At 31.5% G+C, this 21,413-nt stretch overlaps 1 protein-coding gene across 1 annotated transcript; it reads left to right on the forward strand.

Moving 5' to 3' along the window:
- Positions 1-497: 497 nt before the first annotated feature.
- LOC143066942 (uncharacterized) lies at positions 498-14,735 on the forward strand. The gene is made up of 8 exons (XM_076239815.1): positions 498-572; positions 3,208-3,390; positions 4,319-4,411; positions 5,965-6,113; positions 7,709-8,359; positions 9,262-9,460; positions 9,943-10,062; positions 10,506-14,735. The coding sequence occupies exons 2-8, from the start codon at positions 3,210-3,212 to the stop codon at positions 11,291-11,293; spliced, it is 2,181 nt and encodes a 726-aa protein (XP_076095930.1). The 5' UTR covers positions 498-572; positions 3,208-3,209; the 3' UTR covers positions 11,294-14,735.
- The last annotated feature ends 6,678 nt before the right edge of the window (positions 14,736-21,413 follow it).

Raw genomic sequence — 21,413 nt, forward strand, 5'->3', positions numbered from 1 at the left:
GTTACAGACAAACGTTCACGTAAATTGTCCCAGTCAATGGATGAATTTAATGTGTCAATCAATGGCCACAGCCACACTGTTTTGAATTTCATTCTATAATTAATGTGAAAATTTAAGATATATTATGGTTTTAAGGTAGTTCGGGGGTTTAAATTTTCGCGCCTTCTGCGCAGAAAGTTGCGCATTCTCTTGTCGTAAACAAATATTTTTACGATAACTCGATAAATACAAAAAACATTCGTGAACAATTTTTTTGAGCGGATAAATGTCTTTGAACAATATTTAATGCAATCTTTTAATGAAACGAATATGTTTAATTTATCTATTTAGATGACGAAATGTAGCATGTTTACTTCCGGTAAAAAGAGAATGGTGAGTAGTCGAAAAAATCTCAATGAAAAAAGAGAAGATATGAAACAAGTGAAACGCTTATTAAGATGACTGACTTGATTCTTAGAAATGATATATATTGAGAATCATTTTGGTGTATTATTAAGCGTATTCACAAATTAACAACACTGAAACTGGACTTGAAAGTGACGGAGCACCCTTTGAAAAAAATGGCCATGGAGGTAAGATGTTAATTTCATAATGCGACAATCGCAATGAATTATAGTCTGCTCTAAAGAAAAGATGCCATCCATCAGAAATCACAAGGGGCGATTCTCAGGAACAAAATCTGTCAAAAAAATAACAAAATTAATTGTAGATAGAGTTCAGCAAAAACATAAAAACAACAACAGAGTATCAGATCATTCCTATGCTACATTTTGTAACCCTGTAACACCAACAGAGGATATTACAGCAAGCACATTAACAGATGAAGACTTAACATATATACCACCTGATCTTGTCCCCTTAAGTCATTGTAGACTTGTGACCGAACTTGACACATTGGCTAACCAACTTAAAAGTTGCAGAGAATGCACTATACCATTACATTTGCATGATGCAAAGGGAGTACGGTGCTATGGGCTAACCGGCATAGTGTACATTATTTGTAAAAATTCGTCATGTCAAACCTTAAACAGAATTAAACTAGGCAAGGTCCACTTTGGGAGAGAAAAGAAAGGTGTTGGAATTTTTGATGTCAACACGAAAGCTGCAACAGGTTATTTTTTCATATACAGTTTTTAACCATCCCAATATAAGTTATATGGTTCGCTATTGACCTCATACGGATCCATAGAGGGTTAGTAAAATCCATAGGGGGTGAGGCCTCTATGGATCCGTATGAGGTCAGTAGTTAACCGTATAACAAATTTATCGGACACTGAACTTTTTCTACGGTGTTTTGTTGAAAAATAAACAATGAAACACAACAACATTAAAAGATGACGTCGCCATTAACGTGGCATGAACCCCATATGAAACTTACTAACCCCCATACGGTCTCATAGGGGTCACCACGTGACGGCATTTAACCAATCACAACGTGATAATTCATCTGTGGTCCGATAACCCCACATATGATGTCACCTGCATTTTATTTGCCTCTGACAGGGAAAAATAGTAGTGTCTAATGATTTTCTTAAATGTTCATCTCATAGCATAACACTTTATTGGTTGTAACATGAGAATGGAAATGGGGAATGTGTCAAGGAGACAGCAGCAAAAATATGTACTAGTTCAGTGATTAAGGACATCATACAACATGTTAACTCTGAAAGACCGAAATATATAAGGCCACACCAATGTGATTTGTTGTTCGACGGACCCGCCCGCACCTATTTTTTTCAAAACAGAGTTTTTTTTTATCTTTTTATATTCCCGCTTACTGCATCCATAAATTTAATCATGTCCATTTCCGCACTGTTTTTTTTTGTAAATATTATAAATTGATATCAACATTTGTTTTTAAAATCACAGTCTAACCTGTATATAACGATTTTAAACATAAAGCACCCCACCACACTTTAAATGTCTGTAAGAATATTTGTTTCAAATTCATCATGAAACCTATTTATCCAAAGTGGGAGTGCTACGATATAAATTTATAACAGCCATGACAGCGGAAATTGGTTTCTTTCCCCTTACTTATATTCCCTATATCAAAAGATGTTCATTGTTAGAATAAAGTACCAAAGAACTTCTGAAGGATTGAGACAAGGGTCATTTTAATGATGTAGAAAAAGAAATAGAATTTATACTCAAAAAGAGCAGAGTTACATCATATTTTAAACAACTTTTTTGAAAAGAGGGGTCTACTTATTTTGAATAATATTAAACTGTTTAAGTAAATTTTTTAACATGGTTAAAGTCCAGGAATATTACAAAATTCTTGGACATGTTTAATACCAGATAGATATATAGTTCTTTGAGAAAATATGAGCCCTTTTGTACAAACAAATATATTATAACTTATATTGATCCCTCATAAAACATGTAAAAGGGATATTTACAACATCAAGGGCCTTAGGGGTTGTCCCCAACATGCCCAAATTGATTATGACTTGGATGGAGAATTGTCTCATTGTTAGTCACTCGTACATAGACTAGATTTAATTATTTCTTGGTGAACAGGGAAAAAATACTTCAGAAATTAAAGAAATGCCAAAGGACAAGTGATAAATCAAGTTTTAATATTGTCAAAACCTACTATTTTATGTTTACAAAAAAAAATTATAATCGCTCGCCCTTACTTTTCAAGCTTCACCTCAAAAATTTGTAAATTAAATATTTTTTTATTAACTTTTTCAAATCACTTGCTCGCCCCAATCTGTAGAATAAGAAATTAAAATGGTGTGGCCTAAATATGAACTATATAAGGCAAGAGACTCCTGACTTGCGACAGGCACAAAAATTTGGCAGGGTTTAACATGTTTTGTGATATCTCAACCTAATATAGAAAAAACATCATATGAATATCAACAATATCCCTCCTGTTAGGGGTTTAGTATCAATTTATCACAATTTTATTTGTTCTTCAAACGCTGATATTCAAACTTTCAAACTCATACTACTGAGATATTGTGCCACCAATACTAATTCAACTTTCACTGTATCCAACACCTTCGACCACCTATAGGCTTCACATATATTATATTAAAGACAATTCTGATAGCCTTAATTACAGAATTTGTAGTGATGATATAAGGCCTTTCTAAAAAAACACTTCATTAAACATGTTTAACAAATACACATTGAACTAATTTTTAATGTATTGACATTTCATTTTTATTAAACATCTTTTAATAAACAATACAGGAATGATACATGCAGGTATTGGCGAGACTCAGCTCAACAACTTTTTGTCCTCACTAAATGTCCACTGCATAGATGCAAAGACCTTGAAAATTAGAGAAAATGAAGCCGGCAGTGTTCTTGAGAATCAGGCCATCATGTCACAACAAAGACACTTGCAAATGGAAATATTGAATTCCACAACAGGTTTGATAACAATTATTGCTATTTTGTATTTGTATACATTTTCTTAAACTTTACTTAATAAGCCTGATTGAGTACTTGATAATGTTGGTAAAGTCTAAATATGGTCTCAACAATGCTCAACCCAGGTTTCTACAATCACAACCAAAAAAAAAAGGAAGAACTTTCAGTTTGTTCTTAAATCAGACAGTCGCCTTTAATTTTCTTTATAACTTTTTCAAAACAACTTGAATTTTTATAAAACTATACAGCTATTTTAATTATATATTGATCTTACAAAATACAGGTAATGTTGTTACTTTGTTAATTAAATTTGTCATAAAATTAAGATTAAGGATTTAATTACTAGGTAAAACGAAGTTTTATATATATATATATCTTTATTCTGTCAAACCTTTGCAATTACAATGGTATACAGGCACTACATGACATCAATAATACAGACATAAATACATGATTACACAGAGCAAAATATGTACACTATTTACAATTATACTGATAGTATTTAGCCAGGAGGGCACACATGGGAATTTATAAATCTAATGAAAGTACACAGCTTTATGAAAATCTTAAGTTAATTTGAAATTGGAGGTCACTATCTTAATTTAATCAATACGGAATATTCTATTTTTTTTCTCTACCTTTTAATCCCTGTCTTTAAAGGGCACTAGCTGTCAAATTCGTGTTCACCGATTCTAATAAAATTTATATCAATGTAAAACATTTATCCAAATTATTAAAAGTCTAAACTAAACAATAAACAAGATACGTTGCATGAAAATATGTTACTTCATTTCGTATGTTTTTTAGTTTAGACACCTGCTAATTAAAGTGGAGTACAGAAGACTTGGAAGTGGTCTATTATTACTGAATTATATTCAGCTGTTTATATTTCTAGTTTACATGTGCATTTTTTTCCCTATTAAATTAGAAGATCAAACAGAAAGTAGAAGTGGAATATGCATAAGTACTGATACATGCTGGCAGAAAAAGGGCTCAGGCCGATCATACAACAGCTTATCAGGTAAAAATGACAGTACTTATTTCATGTCTACTCAGTGTTATCACCTGGGGGTAGATTTATAGAAATGCATTTTGCTTGTTAAATATTAGTTGCTTTATGTTTGGAATATACATATGCCCCATTAGTCCAGTCAATCTAGAATAAATTTGATTCTAAGCTCAAAGTAATTGCAAGAGAAGATTTTTAAGTTTTAATCTTCAGCATTATACCCAAAATATACATAGAAAAAAGTCCCATATATTCTTACTTAAGGAAGACTACAAAAGTCAAGATTCAAAATTCCTATGTGGATTTGCATTGAAAAAGGGAGAGATAACTCTGCAAAAAAGGCAGAAATATCAATTAAGATTGATACAAAATTATAACTTTGCCACTTCTATAAAACATAATACAATGGATAAACTTGATTGTTGATATTTTAGCCGTCTTTGAAGTATAAAAAACAACTCTAACAGTGTTTTCATGTCTTTTATCAAGTTACATACTAGATTTCATCATTCATTAGTTGACCATTTAAAAAAAATTAACATGTAAAGGTAAAATCTCAAATCTAATATAAAATTAATTCAGGATATATTCTTCTTCTAGTGGTTTAAAGTTTCTTTAAACAAGGCAGATGCTGAACAAATATTATATAAAAATGTAAACAAATCTAAATTGTGCCTTACTTTTTTCTGGTGATCACATGACAATCTTTCAAAATGAAAGTCAAAATGCCAGAATTGGTGGGTCACTGTGAAAACTGTCTAAATATGAGAAAATAAAGGGTGTCAGTTAGGTGAAACTTACATAAATGAAGAGATAAATGAAAAATGAACAACTTGATACCCAATTTATATAATTCCAAGGCCGTCTGTTGGCACCTGAAGAGTTGAAGCAACATTATTTTTTCAAATTGGTCACAAAGCCATGACTTTGCAATTTGTTAAATGAAAAGTGCAAAATAAAAAAAAAATACACATAACTGTTTGGTTTTGCACATTTCATGAGCTGAATTTTATATAATATATTCAAAAAAAGAACTTATAACTCCATCAAAGAATCATACTTAACATATATTTTTAGAAATCAAACAAACACTGACAAAAAAAATCAAGTTACCTCCCTTTCCAATATAAATTTACATAGGAAATTAAAAATGCACACCAGGCTTTAAACAATACTTCTAATACTTTGTATAAATTGCTTCTTTGATATCTTGAATCTTTTAAATTTTGGACCCTGGGGCTGCTTTCGTGGAGCTATCCTAAGACATATATTTTTATTTATATAAAAATAATCTATAAATGATACACCAAAAATTGAATATACATATGTCCTTAGACAGATACATGAAACTAGGCTCTGAATTTTAATTGGTGAACATTGAGATCCAAATGGTCTGAAATTAATCTTTATTCATAGTTGCATTTTTTTGGATTCTTTGATATATTTTATTTCCAATTAAGGCCCCACAAGGGGCATATAGAGAATAAACCTGTTCTTGTCAAATCATTTTGGCTTGAATATTGTGATTTAGATATACATGTATTTCAATATGTTGCATTTTGAAGGAGTTTCAACACTGATTGGAAAAACCACAGGCAAAGTTGTAAACCATAAGGTTCGCATATCGAACTGTAGAATTTGTGAAAGGGCAAAGGGCAGAGGTATCTTACCAAGACAACATAAGTGTAGAAAGAATTGGAGTGGTTCTGCAAAGGTATTTACCATATGAAAGCAATAACAATGGTAATTAACAGCTGTTTTGAGCACATGATACGCCTGTCACTTTTTAAAAAAAGAAAAAGTTCAATAACTTCTCATTGTCATATTAGGCAGCAACCATTTGATTTTCTGGGGGGAGGGGGGGGGGGTGTGCTATGGATTTTTTTGGGGAAAAAAAGTTTGTTTCCAGTTTTTGGAGAAAAAAATAATTTGTTCTTGACCCTGAGAAAAAAAAATTGTTTGTTTCACCCTCAGCTGCCACTATATGTAATGATAAAATTGAAAGAAAAAAATTGTTTTCAACTTGTCGCAAAAAAAAAATATATTGTTTTTCGCCACAGGCGGGAAAAAAAGTTTGTCTGGAAAAAAAATCCATTGTCGCCCCAGAAAATCAAATGGTTACTGCCTTACAAATGTATAAAAATCAAAGGTGAGCTTAGATCATTGTGAAAAAAAGCAGCAAATCAATATTTACTTTGAAAATAAGTTTTAATTTTTAATTGGATATAAGAGTGCACACACTGAAATGTCTCGCCTTCTTTACTATTCATTGATATAATGTAATTTATGTTGATAGTCCTAAATATAAAGCTTTATTACAACTGTCACATAAACTTAACACAAACCAAGAAAATTAAACATTGACCTTTGAACCATAAAAATGATATCATGGTCAGATGAACCATGCCAGGCAGGCATGTACAGCTAACAATTCTTCCATACAACACATTTAATTAACCTATTGCTTATAGTTTAAGAAAAACAGACCAAAACACAAAAAACTTAACTTTGACCACTGAACCATGAAAATGAGGTGAATGTCAGATGACACCTGCCAGCTAGACATGTTTACCTTACAGTTATCCCATACAAAAATTATTAGAACTAAAACTCAAAACCTTAACTTTGACCATTGAACCATGAAAATGAGGCCAAGGTCAGATGACACCTGCCAGCTAGATATGTACACCTTACAATCATGTTCACTGATCCATGAAATGAGGTCCAGGTCAAGTGAAAACTGCCTGATGGGCATGAGTACTTTACAAGGTACGCACATACCAAATATAGTTAGTTACCCTATTACTTATAAATAAGAGAGAACTTAAAATTACAAAAAACCAAAATCTTTTTTTCAAGCAGTCACTGAACCATAAAAATGAGGTCAAGGACATTGGAAATGTGACTGAGGGAAACGTCGTAACATGAGGCATCCATATACAAAGTATGAAGCATCCAGGTCTTCCCTCTACTTAAGTATAAAGCTTTTAAGAAGTTAGCTAACGCCGCTGCCGCAGGATCACTATCCCTATGTCCAGCTCTCTGCGAAAAAAGTCGCAGGGTTGACAAAAAATGAATGTGAGGACAATTAATTCTTTCATGATTGCAAAACATTTCAATATCAAATAATTGACAGATTATGAGAATTGTTAGATAAAACTGTTGAATCAATCAAAAAGTGGATGCTTTCATATTTGAGGAATTTTTACAGTGTCAATGCAAAGTCTGAGGCTTTTGATTACCAAACATGGGGTTGTGGTGTATATTTGAATGTTTAACAAATACACATTATTTTAAAAACTATTTCAGGGCATGGAACCAGATATGGTTGTTGAAATGTTGAAAGAATTAGACGAAGAAGGGGTAAATATATCAGAAGTGGTAGGAGATGATGATTCCACAGGTTTTGACCGAGCCAAGCGGTTAATGCCCAATTCAAAAATGGAAAAAATAAGTGATAGAAATCATATAAAACATAGCATAATATCAAAATTACATGAACTAAAGCCAAAACACAAAGAATTAACTGGGATGGTTTGCGATGCAATTGTGAAAAATTTTACATACGTTGTAAACCAGAACGTAAATAATCCAAGTGGAATTGAGGACGGCCTTCGTGCCTCAATAAAACATATATTTGGTGAGCATGAAAACTGCAAAGAATCTTGGTGTGGTTACCTAAAAGACAAAGATTCTTATATCCATTCAAATCTCCCTCGTGGAAAAGACTTATCTTCATCTCAACTCAGATGTGACCTTGAGAAACTCTTCATTCAAAAAATGGTTCCACAGTCTAAAAAACTATCTAACTTGGGCTCATCACAGGCAAATGAAAGCTTTAATAACTTGATTGCTCTTAAAGCTCCTAAGACAAAACACTTCTCAACCTCATCATCTTTAAACTACAGAGTCAGCTCAGCCGTACTTCAAAAGAATGAGGGATATAATTATATTTCTGAGGTATTATTTGATTAATTGAAATTAAGACAAATGAACAAAAATTAGAAACTAACATTAAGGTTCTGATAATCACATTGAATGTGTAATAAATGCAATCTTACTTCATAAATATATATAAACTTCTCTATTAAAAAAAAAAAAACTAAAAAAAAATTAAAAATAAGAAAAAAGGTATGATTGCAAATGAGACATCTATTTACCAGAGACAAAAAAATGTATACGTAAGCAACTTTGTTAGGGTTGTTCCAAAAATGTATGGCGGGGGAGGAAGGTACATATTATTTTACCCCACCATCCATACATTTTAAATTGAATATGGCATATAAATGTTCAAGCGATCCATCTTAAATAACCACCACCCATCAAATTTTGATACTTTTACAGCCTTTACAAATGAGGCATAAAACAATACATTATGATATCAACTGTTAAAGATCAGTATACATCAGGCCAAGATTAATCTCAATTTTCCCGAAGTCTATTCAATGGTTGATTATTGCTGCACATAATGGAATACACATTTACTACAAAATGCTTTCAACTTCAAATAATTTGATTTTGGATGTAACACGTCTTCTGATTGGCTATGATAATTTTTCTATCATCCTATAGACATAAATTTGTCATTTGACTGTGACGCCATCAACATTTTTTTTATGATTTACTCCTTGAATAAGGAATCTAGATTTAAATTATAAGGAATGACTGTAATATTTTTTCTGTCTATGAAGAAATAACATAAAAAATGGAGTGCACTCTGTAAAATAACCCGCTACGCACGTTATTCAGAAAATTATTACAGTCATTCCTTTAATAAAAAAACATATACAAAATATATTTTTTAGGGAATTGTTATAAAGATGATAAGAAATTTCATGATTTAAAATAAATTGATTTTTCAGTTAAACACATCTATAGGCCTGTCACCTGGAAATGAGACTCTTAGTAGGGGTAATAAATTAAACAAGAAGAGAGAGGGCAACAAAAACAGATTCAAAAGCAAACAGGGAAAGAAACAACGTAAATTTCTCAAAAAGAAACGTCTGCAAAAAACAACAGTGGCTGAAGTCAAAGAAGGGAGAACATACCACAGTTCGATCGGTAATAATTCTTATATTGACAGAAAGTATGATTTGCTTTTTACTTTTGAGGAGGTCATTAAAAAAATAATAGAAACATAGCATCAATATACATTAAAATAGATAAGACTTCAGATATATAGAATAACCTTTGATACATGTGATCATTTTATCCAAATAGAGGAATGCTTCACCATCAGATCCATGTATATATTTAATATTCAAGTACATAATTTTATGTCCCAAAGTAAAAAAAAACCATCCAATTATAAAGTGACTGTGCAATTATTCATCAACGGTGAAAATGCATGAGATTTCAGCCACACATTCAAGTTATATAACTTTAAAACATGAATTCAAAATGTAATAATGAAATTTTCCAGACATCTGAAGTATTGTAATTTTTGGGTCAATTTTGTCACAAAATATTAATAAACTATAAGATTTTGATATATTATAAAGTTGAAATTATTAAAGAATTGATATATATTTTATTTTAATTAGGATTAGAAGATTTTGCAACAATAGACATAGAAGAAATACCTGCAATTCCTCAAGCTGAGACCTTTACAAACATAGATGATGCACCTATAGTTTGTTTTGATTTAGAGACAACTGGTTTAAGTAAGTTAAATGTATACACAATTAAACTTCAGAAATAAGCTACCTCAATTATAAAAAAAAATACTTCAATGGATAAACTTTATAATTGAAAGATCTGCAGAAAAATGCTGCAACAATACATTTATGGGGCAAAAACTCTTTCATTTTTTAAGCAATTCACACTTTGTATCTACCTCCTTTTGGAGGTGAGATAAAATACAAAGATGATATTTACAGACCAGTGGAGCAAAACTAGTTCTTTTTAATTTTTTTTTCAATGAAGCGAGATATAAAATAAGGAGATGTGGTATAATTGCCAATATAAGACCATCAACCAAAGTTCAAATGAGGGGGATAGAAGACTTAGTCCTGTTCGACTTGATGATTTTTTGACAATTAATTGCTTTTTCTAAATACCTTTTACAGTTTAGATGCATGTTAATAAACTAAATGTTTAACTTCAGGTAGATATTCTGATATAACCCAGATAGCTGCATGCAGCAAAGACAGTTCCTTCAGTCGATATATATTTCCTGACCAACAAATATCCAGAGAAGCATCAGAAATAACAAAAATAACTGTTGTAGGACAAAAAATGTATCACAATGGTAATGCTGTTGATTATAAACATAAGCATGAAGGAATGACTGATTTTTTAACTTATTTGTCAAATTTCACAGATAAACCTGTATTGGTAGGACATAATATAAAACGATTTGACTGCCATGTTTTATTCAATACTTTAAAATCTATGAATATGTACAGTGAACTTTGTGAAAGAACTATTGCATTTTTAGACTCTTTAAATTTGTTTAAACTGGTTTCACCTGGCTTGTCATCTTATAGCCAGTCTTTTCTCGTTGACAAACTATTAGGTCAACAATATGAAGCTCACAATGCTGTGTATGACACAAAGTTACTTTTAAATCTAGTTACTGAGAAAGGTAATGTTTCTCAATATATTACTGAACTTGCTTTTTCACCTAGCTACCCTCAGTTATACCAGATGCAATTGGCCAACTTGAAAACTTTTGAAAAGCTAGTTCAATCAAAATGTCTGTCAAAAGCTATGGCACTAAAAACAGCGAGGTCTAACCTAAGGTTTCAACATTTCGAATTAGCCGTACAACGAAATGACATGGCAGGACTCAAAGCCTTAATGACAGAAAAGTCTTCAACTGGGGTAGTTAGAGTGACATCAAACAAAAAAATTATACAAAGAGTATATGAGTATCTTATTAGTCTCAAGTAAAGGAAAAATATGTTTGTTAAGGTATAGAACCACTAATTCAGGCCCGGTCTGAAAGAAAAGTAGTACACATTTTAAACAAAATAGTTTCTACTCATAGCTGTTACATAATCTTTGTCAAAAGTAGGAATATTTGGGGTAGGTTTTGTATCAAATGAAAGCTTGGGGACTTGGGATCACTGCAGAACCCCTGTTGAAAGTTGTACTTGAATAATAAAGAAGTATATGAAATTTTAATAGGAGAGCACATTTGGCCTGTTGTTTTGATCAGAAGTTCCTGTTTTTGTACTCATAATCAAACTTTGGGGAATCAGTACTCTCTAATATGCAATTAAAGGTATGTTGATTCTTTCAACACAAGTCAGGATACAGTACAGTTTTGACATGAAATAACTGACACTTTATTTGAACTTAAGACAAAGTATCCATAAATTCTTGAAATTGCAGAATTTAACATAGAAAGCAATTGGGTTATGAATTAGTGGTTTTATACCTTAAATTAGTCAGTCAGCGTTAATACTATAAGGATGTACTTAGGTGATCTATTAGGTAAAATTAAATAAATCAAGAATTCAAAATTGATACTTTAAGCTGGAAGAGTATTATATATATATATATAGTTATGATAAAAAAAAAATAAGCTAAAAAATTTGATAGGTCACAGACGCCTTTTCAAAATATTTGATTTATAAAATATGGCGGGAAAAGGCTGACTCTGACTTTTACCTTATATTTGCATTGGTATTATTTGGGTCTCAATTCAAAAGAAAGAGAATCAACAATCTGCCTAAATTTTGCCAAATGATTTTTTATGAGCTATTTATTCATATGATGAAAAATTAGTAGGTGTTATGGGGCAAAATATGGTACCTTGTATCTATTGAAAAACACCAAGGAGTCCAAACATTTGACACTTATTCCAAAGCTTCACCTAAGTACATCCTATATGCATTATTATTCCACCTGTATGATATATGAATTAGAAAGTTTATTGTTGTTATGCAGAACTTTACCTTAACCATAACCTTTTGTTGAAATTCATGATCAGAGATACTGTAATATTATTAAATGATATAAACCAAATTGTTTTGATAGTTATATGAAACTTGAAGATTTTTAGATATCATTTTATTTAAGCTTGTGTAATAATTTATTGTTCACTGGAATACCTTTTCTAAACTAGAGGAGATGCATTTGGGGTTTTATTGCAAAGATAGTTTAGTGAAGAAATTTACCCGGCTATACCCCACATTTTGTTTATAAAGATAGACTGTATGAACATAGTATGATAAATTTTGACTGTACAGTTTCTAGATAAAAAAATGCAACTTGAGATAAGAGTTTTAAAATACAATGTTCCACCTTGAATTTCAGGTGCAGAAGGGTGGGTGCTAGTTATCTGACAGGTCACTTTAGCACATAACCCAAATTATAAGGGTCTGATTGTTTGGCAGTGTATTAATAACCTTGAATCTTGCTAGACTCAGCTGATAACATTAGTAATATTTTGAATTATATTCGTTTTATAAATCTTGATCTTTTCTGTGTTTTTTTTTAATATATATTTTGGTGGATTTTTTGTTGTTGCTTGTACAGGCAATAAGAACATGTATATATTAAGAAAATTTTGCAAAAAAGATTAACAATTGTAGTCTTTTCTCTTGGGTGTTTACATTAGTAAAAAGACATCCAAGGTTATTTAGAAATGTTATTGCTGTTTGAACTGTAAGAAATTCATTTATAGATATAAATATGATTTCATCTGTTTGTACAGAAGAACAAAATACTGTATATTCAAAAAATAAAATTTAGAATGAGATATGTCTGGCATAATTATACTCCCACCTCTGTTGAACAAGAAAGAAGGAGATATCCGTCTTTAAAAGGTTGAATATGGAGTAAAATGATATGAGAAAGACTAATACCAGTTTTGGCAAATATATTCTAACAAACAGTATTTTAATGACTTTAACGAGACTATTCGATGTTTACATGAGGATACATGTATTCAGTTGTTATTCAGGTTAATAATTTTGCTGAACATAGTTAATGAAATTTTACACTTATTCATTATGATCTACATTTTGCGAATAATTGTATTATAAACAAAATTAGGAATCAATTTGGGTTAAATCTAGAATTTGTCATGTTAAAGTTCAAGGCAAAATATGTTAAGAAATTTTTTAAATTATATTATTAGCAAGGCCTTTGCAAATTTTATTCAGTGAAATTATTTAACCTAGCTACTACAAACAGTATTCTAAACTTAGAAAAACAAGTAATTTATTTTGCATCTTTATTTTATTATGTACTAACAAACATAAGAACAGATATCCATTGAAAATGAAATAAATGTATTAGATCACATGTTGTTGTTTCACTTCTATCAAGAAATATGTTTATAGATATAGGCCAGCTGAGGGACACCTCCGGGTGCGGGAATTTCTCGTTACATTGAAAACCTGTTGGTTACCTTCTGCTGTTATTTTTTCTATGGTTGGGTTGTTGTCTCTTTGATACATTCCCCATTTCCATTCTCAATTTTAGATGTGATGTGAGTGCCAATGAGACAACTCTCCATCCAAATAACAATTTAAAAAAGGGTCATGATAATTCCCTGAATCAACTCAGTTACACACACAAACAAAAATTATAACTTGCACATCACTACATAATACTGGATGGATAATGAAATAGAGTGGACACTTATTGTACTGATTATGTATGGTAGTGATGATAAGTCTATTTTTTATCAAATTTATTTGGAATTTATTTTTATAATATTCAAAAGAAATAAAAGAGAATCAAGAACAAATGCTCACATTTTTCTGAATCTTTAATGTGAGATAAAAGAAAGACTAACTATACTAAAGGGTTATTGTAACTCATAATAAGAAAATAAACAGAAAAAGTCATGTTTCCTTAACATAATATTTTATGTTGGTGCTCCTCTAGAAATGAGTCTTATATATAAAGCAAACACAGTCTATTTTACACCGAATTCTGCACATGATCCTTAACATTACTTTAAAATTTCATAAGAAAATGCAAAGGAACCTGAAAGATATCAATTATAACATTTGGTAATGGCAAACTTCAGTTACAGAAAGGAAAGGAAAAATTCAGCATTTCTTTTAATTTGCAAAGGGGCATAACTCTAGAACAGTTAAAATGACATCACCAAAAATAAAACTTCGTCTGTGTTTTGTGGTAAAAAGCATTGTGATAAAGTTGCATAACACTTCATTGAGGCAAATGAAAAATGGAGAACGGAAATCAAATCTTGGACGAACTGACTAACATTACATGTATACAGTGGACAAGGGTAAAATATATTGCTCTCTCAGCTACGAAAAAAGAGGAACTGTCATTTTGTTTCTTCTAAAAATTGGACGGTGACACCAAAATGTTATTCCAATTTCATAAAATAGAGTCATCAAGCTTTTCAGTATGAAAAAATGAGCAACTTCTGTCATTGTGTTTGCTGTTAAAATTCAACGAAAGACGTTTTATGTCCATTTTTCCTATATTTAGCCTTTTTGCACTTATTTTCAGAGGTCAAAAAATCTCTTGGATGGCCGGTGATCCCCATTTTTTATTCCAATTTCATAAAACATATATATCAAGCTTTTTTGTATGAAAAAATGAGCAACTTCTGTCATTTTGTTTGCTGTAAAAATTCAACCAAAGACGTTTTATGTCCATTTTTCCTATATTTAGCCTTTTTGCACTTATTTTCAGAGGTCAAAAAATCTCTTGGATGGCCGGTGACCCCCATTTTTTATTCCAATTTCATAAAATATATATATCAAGCTTTTTTGTATAAAAAAATGAGCAACTTCTGTCATTTTGTTTGCTGTAAAAATTCAACCAAAGACGTTTTATGTCCATTTTTCCTATATTTAGCCTTTTTGCACTTATTTTCAGAGGTCAAAAAATCTCTTGGATGGCCGGTGACCCCCATTTTTTATTCCAATTTCATAAAATATATATATCAAGCTTTTTTGTATAAAAAAATGAGCAACTTCTGTCATTTTGTTTGCTGTTAAAATTCAACCAAAGACGTTTTATGTCCATTTTTCCTATATTTAGCCTTTTTGCACTTATTTTCAGAGGTCAAAATATCTCTTGGATGGCCGGTGACCCCCATTTTTTATTCCAATTTCATAAAATATATATATCAAGCTTTTTTGTATAAAAAAATGAGCAACTTCTGTCATTTTGTTTGCTGTTAAAATTCAACCAAAGACGTTTTATGTCCATTTTCCCTATATTTAGCCTTTTGCACTTATTTTCAGAGGTCAAAAAATCTCTTGGATGGCCGGTGACCCCCATTTTTTATTCCAATTTCATAAAATATATATATCAAGCTTTTTTGTATAAAAAAATGAGCAACTTCTGTCATTTTGTTTGCTGTAAAAATTCAACCAAAGACGTTTTATGTCCATTTTTCCTATATTTAGCCTTTTTGCACTTATTTTCAGAGGTCAAAAAATCTCTTGGATGGCCGGTGACCCCCATTTTTTATTCCAATTTCATAAAATATATATATCAAGCTTTTTTGTATAAAAAAATGAGCAACTTCTGTCATTTTGTTTGCTGTTAAAATTCAACCAAAGACGTTTTATGTCCATTTTTCCTATATTTAGCCTTTTTGCACTTATTTTCAGAGGTCAAAAAATCTCTTGGATGGCCGGTGACCCCCATTTTTTATTCCAATTTCATAAAATATATATATCAAGCTTTTTTGTATAAAAAAATGAGCAACTTCTGTCATTTTGTTTGCTGTTAAAATTCAACCAAAGACGTTTTATGTCCATTTTTCCTATATTTAGCCTTTTTGCACTTATTTTCAGAGGTCAAAAAATCTCTTGGATGGCCGGTGACCCCCATTTTTTATTCCAATTTCATAAAACATATATATCAAGCTTTTTTGTATAAAAAAATGAGCAACTTCTGTCATTTTGTTTGCTGTAAAAATTCAACCAAAGACGTTTTATGACCATTTTCCCTATATTTAGCCTTTTTGCACTTATTTTCAGAGGTCAAAAAATCTCTTGGATGGCCGGTGACCCCCATTTTTTATTTCAATTTCATAAAACATATATATCAAGTTTTTTTGTATGAAAAAATGAGCAACTTCTGTCATTTTGTTTGCTGTTAAAATTCAATCAAAGACGTTTTATGCCCATTTTCCCAATATATCCATATAACCTATTTGCACTCATTTTCAGAGGTCAAAATATCTCTTAGATGGCCGGTGACCCCCAATTTTTTTTGCATTTTTTCATTAACAATACTTCAAAGTTAAATTTCACAAAGTATAAGAAAATTCTGTCATTTTTTTTCTATACCCCTGAACTACCTTAAGCGACGATAATATACCAGATAAAGCAGAGTCCAATACAGATGCTGATCAATCCTATAAACTGATTAAAATTATTTTAGATATATGAACAGGATTGAAAGACAAACGGATTAAAAAAATGTTTATACTTACTAACATTAACGGTATTTATAAGTAAAGGACCATTTACACTAAGGACTCATCAGAAGGCAGCACATATGTTTAAAAAATGTTACAAAACCACCTAGCATCATAATTTAAGTAGCACAAGTATCATTGCATGGTATGCTTTTTATTTGGCTTCTGGACAAAAAATATATCGTTCAAGTGTAAATAAAATGCTGGAATCACCCCATAAATACTTACATTGAATGGATGGTAAAACTTCTTGTGCTATCTTTCTTTCGGCAGAAGATCACGTGCAGATGTGAGTTTCTGTTAAATCTTTACTTCACAAAGAATGCATTTGCATACCAATGAACTGAGTTCAAAGCAAAGCATTTACACTTGGACAAAGCTCAATCCTGTGATAAACTTTATAATAGATGACTGTCAATAATGTTCACCCTTCATAACCACCAACATGCCAAACATTGATCAGAAGTCCTGAAAGAGACATATTCTTTTTTATTTATATGTACGTTTTCATATCTCTGTTAAAACATAAAAAGTTGTGGTAAAAACATTCATTTTCTAGCTAGTATTTCATGCACTAACTTTACCAGCATACTTCACTCAGATGCTTTATATCGGCGAGGCCAGTGGCCCACAGTAGTTCAACCAATCTGAGTTGGAGCAATACTTGGGATGAATACTTTATAAGCAGAAGATGAATTGGATCGGGGTTCTTTGAATTCACATTATTTGTACAACTCTCTCTACTGATGGCATATTTTGGAATTTCTGTCACCTAAATGGTTCGCGAAAAATATATTTTTGATTTATAGTAATAATAATAGTAACTAGTCTTTCTGACAGGGTTTATCTGACTTTGACCCACCAGTACATGCCAAGAAATCCTCCCTAAAAATTCCGGTCGACCCTCTACGGCAGTCATTAGTAGCTAAAGATTTGATTTCATTGAAGAAATTAATTTATGACCTTCATGTACGTGTCGCTTAGAACACAGCCATATACCAAATGGTCAATATTAATCATCCATGTAATTTGCTCTATGGGGTGTTTGCAGAATTTCAACGGAGGCAATGTCTTGGCATGGGAGAAAGGAAGAAAGACCAATCACAATTTGTCCTATATTTGTTTTTCTCTTTTTTAATTACATAAAACATAACCCTTTCAAATAAAGAGTTCATAAGATACAAATATTCCCTGTGGACCCCCCCCTTTTATTTGTGCTCTATATTTTCAACCCTCGAATTAAGCTTTCGAATCTAATTAAAATTAAAACCTTGCTTTCTAACCAATCTATTCATGTACCGGACCGGCAACTTTCTTTATTTAATACGAAAATCTACAGTGCCGTTATACACATGCATATTGTTTGCTTGGAGTCTCCGCCCGAAAAGAAAGAAATAGTCAACTCCAAGATATTATATTCCTGCATCACGTGATTTTTACCATGTGGTGCTTACATTTGAATAAATACCGAATATGGAAAGTGAAACTACAATTCAAAACATAATGTCGGAAGGCACAAATAAGAAAAAGAAAGGTTTTTTTTGGCAAAAGGTGCAGGTGTGATGATTTTGTATCTGTGGTTAAATTGTTTACATTGGTTACAGTTCGGCAGAAGCCTTATTTTATGCATTGTGTATATAATTTAATAAAACATAGAGAAGAGTAAGATGTTTCGCGGGTAAACTTTGGGTCAGGTCAAACGTGAAGGGGTGTTCCAAAGGAAACTGTCAGTACGAGTAACGAGACACTTTGGTAGAACACCCCTCCTTCAAGAATGGTACAGCTCCCATCGGGGTATATAAGCAGGAGAGAATCCTAGCTCAGGGTCGATTGTCATAAGTCTTCGGAGACATAAGACCAAGGTACGGTACGTTTATATTCGAGATCGCTGTCTCTTATATATACATGATATATTAGATATTGTGTTAATATTACTAAGTGTAATAAAGAACAGGTTAAATTTATTAACATTTAATATTGAGGGATTTAATAGCAATAAGTTATATCTTGAGACTCTTTCAAAGCGTTCCGATATTTTGTTATTACAAGAACATTGGCTCCACAGTTATGAAAAACATAAGCTTGATGAATTTTTACAAGACTTTATATGCTATGCAAAATGTTTTGATGATAATTCACTTTCTGATGCATATGAGCGCCGTAGGGGCCATGCTGGAGTGGCAATATGTATTCACAAGAAATTTGAAAAATTTGTTGAACTTTTACCAGACGGGGGCAACAGAATTATAGGTATCAAGTTTAATACTACACAGCCATTTATATTTTTATCTACATATCTCCCGTGTCGTGGCAATGCAAATAGCATAGACAATTATCAGGAAATCCTTGATGAACTATCAGAAATTTACATAAAATATAGCAATGCATTCAGAATTGTGATAGGTGGGGACATGAATGCATCTATTTATAGAGATTCTAAACAAGATAAAGTTTTTAGAGATTTTATAAAGGAAAACAATCTTTTAATACCACCGTCTTGCGGAAAGACTTTTACCTTTTATCATTATAATGGAAGAGATACCTCCCAGATAGATTATTTTTTAGAAAGCAAAAGTGTCATTAGCAATTATTTGACTTTTATACGTGAGTCTATAAATACCTCTACTCATGATCCAATACTGACTACTATTCCATGTAATATACAAGCGAATGAGGAAATTAATTCATTAATTGAGAACAAAAGAATAAATTGGAATAAGGTTGATAAAACTGCTTATCAGGAAGAGATTGAGAATAAACTGTCGACATGGACTGATGAAATAAACCTTAATTTGACATTTGATAATATACCAGATAAGATAAATGAACTTTGTACAATCATGGCAGCGTCAGCTTCTAAATGTAGCCGTTCTAAACGCTCAAAATGTAAAAGGTTAAAGAAAAAGCCCTGGACTCCAGAATTGGAAAATATGGCTAAGATAAATAGAGATCATTTTGCAAAGTGGAAAGCCGCTGGCCGACCTACTGATAAAAGTAACATTTTATTCCAAAATATTCAGTTTTACAAAAAGAAGCTTAGATCAATGCAAAGGCAACTTGAGGCAAGTTTAAGAATTAACAAATATCAGAAAATTATGGAACTCCACGAGGGAAATGATGCTGGTTTTTATTCTTTAGTAAGGAAACAAAGAAATCCAGCAAATACCACAACTACTTCGCTTACTTTTAATGATATTTCTTTAAATAACGATAACTTGATTCGTGATGCATGGATGGATTACTTTCAAGATTTGGCATCTCCTATGGATTCTGAAAATTTTGATAAAGAACATTTTAGTCTAGTTGAAAATGATATAAAACATTTAACTAAAACTTTTACTGAAAATAAGATAGAAAATATTTCACCTGTAACAGAAGTTGAAATGAAAAGTATATTAGCATCTATGAAAAATAATAAATCTGCTGATGAAGAAAACATAGCAGCTGAACATTTGAAATATGGTGGACCTATTATGATAACTATAATGACTTTTCTTATAAATGCTATTTTTAAACATTTACATATTCCAACTTTATTAAAAGGTGGGATAGCCTGTCCTGTTTTGAAAAATGGAAAACCAAAAATTGATCCGAACTCATATCGGAAAATAACTATTACAAGTACAGTAGGAAAAGTTGTTGAGAAAGCTCATTTATCTCAAAATAAAAACTCTGTAATTAAAAACCAAAATAAATTACAAAAAGGATTTACCTCTGGAGAAATGCCTATTATTGCTGCTTTAATTTTAACTGAACTTATAATTCAAGCAATTAAGACAAAATCACCACTTTATGTGGCTTTAATGGATGCAAGGAAAGCTTTTGACATTGTGTGGCATCTTGGCCTGATGAGAGAAATGCACAAGTTTGGATTAACGGGGGACAATTGGTTATTCTTTAAAAGATGGTATGAAAATCTTAAATCAAAAATTAAATGGAAAGGGTTGCTTTCAAACTCAATAGAGGAACAACAAGGTGTACGACAGGGCGGTATCTGGTCACCGACAGCCTATAAAATATTTATAAATTCACTTTTACAAACTTTTGAAAGAAATCAATTAGGAGCATGTATTGGACCCATTTATTGTGGTATCCCAACAGTAGCTGACGATGTTGCTTTAATCTCAACAGATCCATATGAATTACAAACAATGTTAAATGTACAGGCAGATCATGCAAACAAACTGAGATATCTACTCAGTGAGCAAAAATCTACTATATTAGTATATAACGATAAATTGCCAAAATCTTGGTCTTTGAATGGAAAATCAGTAACACTTTCTGAATCTGCAGTTCACCTTGGAATAGATAGAAATATAACTAAAAATGCTGGGGTTAAAGAAGTTGTGAACAAGCGTATTACTACGGCAAGGAAAACTGTATACTCCCTTATGGGTGCTGGGTTACACGGTTTGAATGGAGTAAACCCAAAAGTTTCTGTACACTTGATTCAAATATATGTTATACCTAGACTACTATATGGTTTAGATGTCATATCGCTCTCAAATACAGATATACAAAAGATGGAACTATTCTTTAGACAATTATTAAAGCAAATTCAGCACTTGCCTAAACGCACATCAATAGCTGCAACTTTACTATTATTAGGGCGTATTCCTATAGAGGGAGAAATTCATA

This window comes from Mytilus galloprovincialis, chromosome 3 (assembly GCF_965363235.1).
Source record: "Mytilus galloprovincialis chromosome 3, xbMytGall1.hap1.1, whole genome shotgun sequence".
Lineage (NCBI taxonomy): Eukaryota > Metazoa > Mollusca > Bivalvia > Mytilida > Mytilidae > Mytilus > Mytilus galloprovincialis.

Bases quoted from the DNA above. Each gene is read 5' to 3' on its own strand.
- LOC143066942 (XM_076239815.1), top strand. From the start codon at position 3,210: ATGATACATGCAGGTATTGGCGAGACTCAGCTCAACAACTTTTTGTCC. The intron at 3,391-4,318 runs GTTTGATAACAA...CTATTAAATTAG, and splicing joins AATATTGAATTCCACAACAG to AAGATCAAACAGAAAGTAGA. The intron at 4,412-5,964 runs GTAAAAATGACA...TGCATTTTGAAG, and splicing joins ATCATACAACAGCTTATCAG to GAGTTTCAACACTGATTGGA.